Below are 9,741 nucleotides of genomic sequence, written 5' to 3'. Positions count from 1 at the left end.
AAAGTTTACATGTATTTATCTCTCTTGCAATGTGGACAATTACGTATGTGTGCTCTGCTAACTTGTCTCTACTGCTTCCTTTTTTTTTTTTACTTTTGATAGTGCTCTTCTGATAGCAGTGTTGGGTTGAAGATATGGTGACTGCTATAACCTTCTACAAGGTGATGGAAGAGGTCCAATCAGATGGAACTCTCATGGGGTGGAGGAAGGTTACTGAGATTTGTATATAAACGCTGCCCTTAAGCTTAGGACCTCGTACATTGCCTGGAGACTCAATCTCTCCCTAAAAACTTTTGGAGTTGGATATTGGAAGAATCATGAAGATCCTACTTCTTTTGGGGCTGGTGGTTCTGTCAGAATGTTTGGTGAAGTATGTGATCCCCTATTCTCTCTGTTTGTTTCTATTCTATCTGTATGCCTTTCTGTGTGCCTTTTGCCTACTTGAGAGTAGACTTACTAAGAGGTTAAACACTGGTTTTATATAACATTGCCTTATTTCCAAAATAAATCCATCAAGTTACAAAGGATTTATTCTATCCCCATCATTTATTTTCTTAGTGTAGCCACCAATTTACTTTTCAGTTCTGTATTTCAGTTGTTTGCCAGGCTGTCTAAACCATCTATAGTACTATTGTTTCCACCATGTCCTTCACATCCCCAAGAAGCCATGATAATGGTGTGTAGGTGTCACATCCAATCCCTTCAATCAGGCTAGAGGTGGATCTACACAGAATGAAACCCTGCTCCCTGAATATATTGGAGGTCCTTGTCTGTAACAGTCAAGAATGGAATATATTTACAGTTTATGTGCAGTAGCCAACCATTGGCCCATATTGCAGAACGGTGGTTTCTTTCATTTACTGGTACCTTGTGTAATGTGCAATGCCCTTACATCGCATGGTTTCTAACCCATGTTAGTGGTACTGCATTTTTTTCCTCTAGCAGTGGACTCAAATGTGGGGATTGCGTTTGACGTATTTCACAAACTCTTTCAGGGTCCCTCTCAGGAAAGGGGAATCTTTCAGAAGTCGCCTAAAGAGGTTGGGATTATTGGGTGACTACCTTAAGAAACATCCATACAATCCTGCAACCAAATACTTCCCTGAATTAGCTCAAGCTTCCGGTGAGCCTCTACAGAACTACATGGATGTAAGTATCTGCCTATTCATATAAATATTTCACATGCTTGTCATCTCTTCAAAGCCAGTAAGGGGCATTTGAATTTTGACATGTAGCAGTGCTTAGTGGTTACGGGTACCATAGTCAAATGATGGTTTTGAACATTTGAACCCATAATGCTTGCTCGCATTAAAATTCCTTGTCATGCCCCAATTTGTCTTCCAGACCAGTAGGAGTTTTGGCCTTTGTCTCGCAGGCCATTGCCCCATGCTTATAGAAATTTCAATATATCACTCTAAGATGCCAGATCTGATCATCTCATCTTATAAAAAGTCCAAATGTGCCCCCATGGTATTATATGGCCCCAGGTAGTGAGGTTTTAGAAATAAAACCCACAAGGTCAATTCTTTGCCTATTTAAAAAACTCCTTTGTATACATGGTTAACTTAAAGTTACCACCATCAAGATCTCAGGATCACATAGACTGAAATAGGTCTTTCATTTTAATATACTTGAGCATCCAAATTTGGACCTTTTATTAGAAAATAAGGCTGCAACAACTAATTGATAAAATCGATAATAATTGTTAACGATTTTCATTATTGATTAGTTGAACCAATTATAAGATGAGGGTTTTTCAGAGTAAATGCTCTGAAAAATAGCCCTCGTTTTATAATCCGACCTCAAATAAAGGTCTGATTCTAACACTAAGATCCAGATCACCCGGAGCGCTGCGAGGGACAAGGATCCTCAACTCTGCCAGCCGGTGGGCGTCTGTGCTTTGCGCGCAGGCATCCTCCGCTACTGCCCTCCACTTCCGCTGGGGCTTCTATGATGGAGCACTGGCGTTACATGACCTTTCTGGTGCTCAGTCATAGAAGCTCCAGCGAAAGTGCCGCTGCTGTTTGTTTTTAACACCCAGTTTGTTCATTAAATTTAAATAAACGAAAAATTGACATTTTTTTATCCAATTAATCAACCAAGTAATCTATTATGAAAATAATCGTTAGTTGCAGCCCTAATCAGAAAATCTGCGTTCACTGGGGGGTTGATACTTATGTTTCAAACACTACGTTACATGGATTATGTTATTTGGTCTGCACTAAAGCGATCAAATGTATTATTTCTGCACATCTGAGTCTAATATTTACCCCCTCACACAGATTGAATATTTTGGAACTATATCCATTGGAACCCCAGCACAGGAGTTTACAGTTATCTTTGACACAGGATCTTCCAACTTGTGGGTCCCATCTGTCTACTGCTCCAGCCCAGCATGTAGTGAGTGACAATACCTTATGTGCCATACTTATTTATTAAGACTCATTTATAGGGACTGCACCAAATGTGTTTCAATAACCACAAAAAAAAAAAAACAAATTTATGTTGATTTAATCTTGACAGTATTTTTTCATAATTCAGGGATATTTTACAATTATCTTAAAGATAGTTGTTAAAATTTTGTCAAGCATGTCATATAATGTTGTGTCATTTTCTGCCCATATTAAATAACTCAATTGGGACAAACTGAAAAAATGTGTTAAACTGATCGTATTTGTCTTCATTGGCACCCTGAACATGTAAATGTATCTTAGAATTCAATGTATAATAATACCAATAAATACAATCCTTGCATAGATTGCAATAGAAAAAAATAAAAAGGAAGCAAGGATACATTCAAGACTAAGTTGGCCAACTGGCGCACTTAAAAATTTCATGTGGGCATTGTGTGGCCATTTCAGTGCTTTAGTGTGCACCCATCTACTAGAGGCATATGCTTGCATGCCATAATGAATGCTTATTCATAAGGCAGCCACATGCGATTTATCTGCCACTAGCTTTAACAATCAATGGACTGTTCTTATCCCCAACTCTTTCCGGTATACATTTTATCTTTAATGTATATTTGCTTTTCTATGTTATTTGCAGTCTTTGAGAGGATTCAATAATTTGTGCTAGTTTCAGCACATCATTGAATCCAGCTTTTTGAATGGCATTTGGCTAAAGTCCTACGGGTTAATTAGGGAAAAACTAAACATACAGGACACAGCAAAAAACAGTGCTGATTAAATACCCAACATACGATGCCAGTGACCAAATAAGGTTTTTTCTAACTGTGTAATACAACATTGGAAATCAAATTAATGTTTTTATTGTGAAGCTAATAAATAGTGTTTGTAATTTGAACTGAAAACACATTATGTTCAGGTGTTTCAAAGTATCATTCTGCAAGTATGTGTACCCTTGACACTTTCATCATCTGTTAACAGAGAACCACCATATGTTTAACCCACAACAATCATCCACTTTCCAAGCCACAAACACACCAGTGTCCATCCAATACGGAACCGGCAGTATGAGTGGATACTTGGGATATGACACTGTGCAGGTGAGATATAACCTTGAATGGGCAATAATATCTCTACAGCATTAGGGTTGTTCAATTAATATAAATAAAAATACTATACCCAGGTGGAAGTGGTGTATTAGGAAAATGGAGTGTCCCAGTTGGGGTCATGAAAGTTTTGAGTTGTGTTCTCTCTCTTTTTGTTAGTATGTTGATTATTAAAACAATCCAGATTTTGTGCTGATAAGAACTGTGGATTCAAAACAAGCACTTTGTGACATCCATCATTTAGAACATGTTTATATCCTGGGTTTTAACCGACCATTGTACATCAGACTTATGTGCAATAGTTTATTGTTACCCATATTTTTGTACATTCTAATGCTGAAAAAAAAAAGTTAAAACATAAAACATTATACCCTATTAAGTCATATTGTTTCATTTCATAAAATGTCACATACATTGCCTGCTTTTTTTTTTTCTACATAGGTTGGGAACATTGTTGTCACTAACCAGATTTTTGGACTAAGCGAGTCTGAGCCTGGCTCTTTCTTGTACTATTCTCCATTCGATGGTATTTTGGGTTTGGCTTTCCCAAGTCTGGCATCTTCTCAGGCAACACCTGTCTTTGACAACATGTGGAACCAGGGCCTCGTTCCTCAGGACCTCTTCTCTGTTTATCTTAGCTCGTGAGTCTCCAACCAATACAGTACATTACAAAATTGCATTTCCTATATTTCATACAACGCAGCTGCATTCAGTAGGTTTTTATTATTAACTCAGAACTGTTTCAATTTCTAAGTTGACCACCTCACTCAAGTTCTTAATCAGACTTCTCTGATGTATAAATAAAAAAAAAAAAAATACCTGTGAAGTTTCCTCTTCAGGAAGAGATAACTAGTCCCTATATGTACAGAAGTTGATATATTGGGTGATTCTTTTTTTATATCACTGCAACACAACTTTTAGTATATTCAGCCTTACCTTTAAACTTGTTTTACTTCATTGACTTTTTTTTACTTACGGTTTTTAAAGTAAACAATAAAAAGATGGCTCCCTGCAAAAGTATCTCTTTTGTGAGGACACCCAATTGTAGTTTCTGGAAAATTAGCATGTATTGGCTTTTAAAGGTGTTGTTCCAGTGCCTTAAGTATGTACCAAACTATGATGTAAAGGAGAAAAAAATCATGTTTTTTAGCAGATAAATTAGATAAATTACGGCTTTAAATACTTAACTAAAATAAAACACCTTTAAACTGAACTTATGACGTAACTGAAAAACAGATGTATCCAAAATATACTGTAGCTTTCCAGATATTGTAGAGCGAGAACTTCAATGATGCTTCACTGTGCACTTGCATATTCTTTTCTTTTTGGATGCCAACAGACTGTTTTTAATGTTTTTTCAATTTCTGATTGTGTCAGTGTGTGTTGATTATATCTTTTCTTTTTAAAGCAATGGCCAGAGTGGCAGCTTTGTGTTGTTCGGTGGGGTGGATACTTCATATTACAGTGGAAGCTTAAACTGGGTTCCTCTGACAGCTGAAACCTATTGGCAGATCACAGTAGACAGGTGAGTCAATGTTCCCCAGGGACAATGAAAAAATCTTATTTTCATAAAAGTTTCTGGTTTCATTTCTTCAGTTCTCTATTACATTTGCCCGGGGAAAGCAAACTTTGGAAATGTGTAACCAACTCCATAACATGAAGTATATTGTCCGCTGCAGTAAATGGACATCTTCAAACACAGTTGAACAAAATAAGTAAAAAGGCACACACTAGCCTCACAAGGAGTGCTAGGATTAAAACTTGCATGTTGGAACATTAGAACCATGCTCAATACAACAGGCACCCTGAATGGTGCTTTGCACCATGATGTCAGTAACTACAGAGGGTTTCTTGAAGCCCTGAAGGCAGTGTATGGCACGTCACACCAGGCACAGAGTCACTTGCACAGTGCAGATGGCCAAACTCTCCTTATAGACAAGGTGTCCATTCTGAACCAGTGGTTGGAATATTTCCAGTATCTCTCTTTAGCATCAACCACATGGTCAAAGCTTCTGCATTCCATCGGATTCCACAACAACCAATTAAATCAGAGCTTGATTTCCCACATTTGAAGAGACTGTTAAGGCTATTAAGCAGCTGAAAAGTGCAGCAAGAGTAGATGAAATCCCACCCAAGGTCGGGAAGTATGGTGGCCTAGCGCTAAATCACTAAACATCATGATCTCTTTGTTTGCGGCTGGGAACAAGGACCACAGGATGTCCGTGATGAAATAATTATTACTCTGTATATGAACAAGGGAGAAAGGTCTGACTGCTCCAACTATCGGGGGATAACACTGCTCTCTGTTGCAGGAAAAATCCTTGCAAGGGTACTTTTAACTGGTACTCAATATTGCAGAAGAACTTTTCCCATAGAGCCAAAACCAAAAACACTGAGATGGTTTGAATAACTTGAGTAATATTAGTTATTAAAGAATCAGAGCCCAGATTGCCTTCATGCATGTGTTCAGCTACTCTGTACAAAGGAAAACTGGCCTTGCTTTTTTCCCCTTTTACTCTTTTTCCCGTTACTCAGTGTATCCATAAATGGACAAGTCATTGCATGCAGCGGCTCTTGTCAAGCTATCGTTGACACTGGAACCTCTTTGCTGGCTGGACCACCAACTCCCATTGCTAATATCCAATACTACATTGGGGCAAGCCAAGACTCCAATGGGGAGGTGAGATACACTTATTTATTGATTGTTCCTTAGCTAGACATGGTACATTAGGAACGTTGGTTGTCAGCTAAAAAAGGAGGACCATCTCAGCTTTCTCGTATTCTCTCTTTCAGTATGTGATCAACTGCAACAGTATCAGCAGCATGCCAACCATCATTTTTACTATCAATGGTGTCCAATTCCCACTTCCACCCAGTGCTTACGTACGCCAGGTAATCTATCCTTCAATGTTATTCCTTTGTTGCATACTATCTCATGGGTAGGCCTGTAAATATATACAGAGCCGGCCTTAGGCGTTGTGGCGCCCTGTGCGGACTACTCCTCTGGCGCCCCCCCTCACTACCCGCCCTCTCTGCCCCTTCAAACTACCCGCCCTCTCTGCCCCTTCAAACTACCCCCCCCATGCCCCTTCAAACTACACCCCCCCCTCTGCCCCTTCAAACTACACCCCCCCCACTTACCTTATTGCCGGAGTCCTGCGGTGAGAGCGGGAGGCATCCGTCTTCTCGCTCTGCCGGCATTTCATGTTGAGAGCCGGAATAGTCCGGCGCTCAACATAAGATGCCGGCACAGCGACGGAGTCACGGAGAGTAAGGGGCGCCGAGCGGTTGCCGAGAACTTCACGAGCAACCGCTCGGCGCCCCTGCCCGGGACTTAGATTTAAGCATCGTTTTTTTTTTTAAACTTTATTTAACATGAATGATGTTAAATAAAGTTTTAAAAAAAAACACAAAAAAAAAAAAACGATGCTTTAATCTAAGTCCCGGTCAGGCGCCCCTGCAACCATGGCGCCCTGTGCGGTCGCACAGGTCGCACACCCCTAAGGCCGGCCCTGAATATATATATATATATATATATATATATATATATATATATATATATATATATATATATATATATATATATATATATATATATATATATATATATATTGTAGGGAACAGCTCACGCATGGGGTGGCAATGACGGTATTCACACATAAAGCGTGTTTATTTAGATGCTGTAGGCACAGAGCACCTTGAAAACAAAACAAACTCTAAGCCTGTCCGGCTCTAACTAAACATCCGGATACCTCTCTACAAGCCTATGGTCTGGCACAAAGCAAAGTAACAGGTTTTCCATAGGTAAAGCTTCATACCTGGTGGGCTGCAGCGCTGGCTGTAGCTGCTCCTTCACTCAGTTTCTCCTCCCCCCTGCAAACCTAACAGCTCTTTTAAGGCTTCCTCCCCAGTAATGAGCTTAGGAAGCCTCACCTGAGGGCTCCTGGGTTTGCTACCGTGCCTGGCTGAGGAAACCAGGTGAGATATATATCCCATCAACCACTCTCCCATACACTTTACCACAATAAATATATATATATATATATATATATATATGTGTGACAAACCATGTAGTATGAGGGCCATAAATGCCACAGTCTGGGGTCTTAAGCACAGTCCTCTAGGGCAATGAGAGTCAGGAACCCCAGCTTGTAGCAAAAACAGTGCTTTATTTTTAACTGTTTAAATACAACACCCCAAAACAAAAATCATAAAAAGAAACACCTAGCTCCCAATTGGAGCCCTCTCTAACTGTACGATGCTAGCCCAGACTGACCAGCCTAATCACCCATTAACTTGACCTCCCAGCCAGACCCAGCTAAGCCAGGCTCTGGAAAACCTCCCCCAGACAGCACACAAAAGGTCCAGGCAGGTATTGCCTCACTTGGCTCAAGGATGGTCTTCTTCAGGTTCTCTCCTTGCCCTGGGAGCACAGGGAAACATCCTCTTCCCCCAACAGTCTCCCTGATTATCAGGCTCCAGGGGTTTTTAATGCCCAGCACCTGTGCCTGATGCCAGCCCCATAGGAATCCTGGACTGGATCCTGCAGACTTCTAGCCTCCTGGAAAAGCCGGCATGGATTATCCACAGAATGGTGGAACGGAGCATTGGCCCACCCTGCTCTCCAATTGCTCCACCCCAGACACACATACATATCCATTCTTAGTTGTATATACACAAGAAATACACATAACTCTTCCACTTAAAAAGGAGATAGCAGAAGCATTAAATAACAAATGGTTTATTTAGAATGCAAGGGGTATTAAAAAAGGTGGGTTTTAGTTAATGATTTGGTAGCATCAAACAGAATGTAGGAAATTTTAGAGCATAAATATAGCTCAAGTTAAATCCTAGAGACATAAGCAATACTAACAGAAGTGATGACAGCTGAGGAAGAAGCAAGTTGTGAGTGAAGAGGGTGATACGAAAACTGTTTCCAAAATGAATAGGAGCAGGAAATGTCTTTTTTGGCCTTGACAACAAACTCTTAAATATATGCACACAGAGATCTCAAACAGACACCCACTATTAATTCCAGTTTCGTCTATAGTAAACACAGTGATTTGCCTGATTGTTTAACGCAGAAAAGCCAAACCAAAGTGATAAATTGGTCAGCAAACAACGTTAACTCATTCCTTTTTTTTTTTTTTTGACAGAACCAGCAGGGATGCACCAGCGGATTCCAATCCATGAATCTTCCAACAAGCTCAGGGGATTTGTGGATTCTGGGAGATGTATTTATCCGCGAGTACTATGTAGTGTTTGACAGAGCAAACAATTATGTAGCAATGGCTCCACTTGCCTAAGAAAAAGAAGTATTCCCCCTGCCCTTTTCTGTTCAGGAGATTTGGAAATTCTGTTCTTCTCACTTGGACTTTGTGTAAATCCCTGCCCCATAATGAGCAATGCCACAGACAGATTTATGTATGTACCTCTGCACTAAAAAAAAGGTTATTGTTATGTTGTCTGATGCAGGAGAAACAAAATGTATGATCCTTGCATATCCCATTAAACAGTGTGTAGGTAAATTACAAAAATAAAAGTCTCTGCGCATGATGTAGTCTTAGATTTGTTGTTGAAGAGGGGCTAAAACTGCTGCTTTGCAGTTGTAGTATTAATAGAGGGCTTATCTTTCTTGTTAAACTGGAAAACTTTCATTAACTTAACTAAAGACTTTATACTCCATACATAGAAGCACATTTCTAATTGCAAATCAAGACACAACATACTCCTGCACAATACTTATCTTCTTGCGGTCTCTAGTCAAAGCTACAAGTTATTGCCATCTTTGAAAGATCAAAATGCAATGAAAATCCTCAAAAAAAACAAAACTGGAAACAATAAGTCATTAATATTTCATAACATTTTATTACAACATTATGTATTTGTGCTTTTATCAAGTTTTATTTGAACTTAATTTGTGCTTAATGAATGCATACATTTCTTCAATTAAATGCGACAAGGGTTTGTGACATCATAGCCAATGGACAGGACAACAAGGGTGGTATGAGATTAGGTAGGGACTATGAGCGTAAAGTTTGTTATCAACAGAAATGTGTGGCTACATATGTTATTGCTAAATTTAACTACGCTGTTTGATTCAATCATACTATGATATCTAAAAAGCACCCTATTTTAGTTTTCTTTTGAGCCCAAGGAATCATATTTTTCATCCATCTACTACTCTGATCTGTGAAAAAAGGGTGATTGGTGCTCCAAAAGTGGTA

At 39.4% G+C, this 9,741-nt stretch overlaps 1 protein-coding gene across 1 annotated transcript; it reads left to right on the top strand.

The window, feature by feature from the left end:
• Positions 1 to 317: 317 nt before the first annotated feature.
• LOC149280605 (pepsin A-like) lies at positions 318 to 8,820 on the top strand. Its single transcript, XM_089500370.1, has 9 exons — positions 318 to 370; positions 996 to 1,149; positions 2,283 to 2,400; positions 3,390 to 3,508; positions 3,956 to 4,155; positions 4,923 to 5,039; positions 6,050 to 6,194; positions 6,308 to 6,406; positions 8,671 to 8,820. Exons 1-9 carry the CDS (start codon positions 318 to 320, stop codon positions 8,818 to 8,820), a joined length of 1,155 nt encoding a protein of 384 aa, XP_089356496.1.
• The last annotated feature ends 921 nt before the right edge of the window (positions 8,821 to 9,741 follow it).

The sequence above is a fragment of the Sceloporus occidentalis genome, unplaced genomic scaffold (genome assembly GCF_023333645.1).
Source record: "Sceloporus occidentalis isolate IW3139 unplaced genomic scaffold, rSceOcc1.0.p SCAF_152, whole genome shotgun sequence".
Taxonomy (NCBI): domain Eukaryota; kingdom Metazoa; phylum Chordata; class Lepidosauria; order Squamata; family Phrynosomatidae; genus Sceloporus; species Sceloporus occidentalis.
Note: the sequence above shows the minus strand (reverse complement) of the source record. Positions and strands in the feature narration are given on the sequence as shown.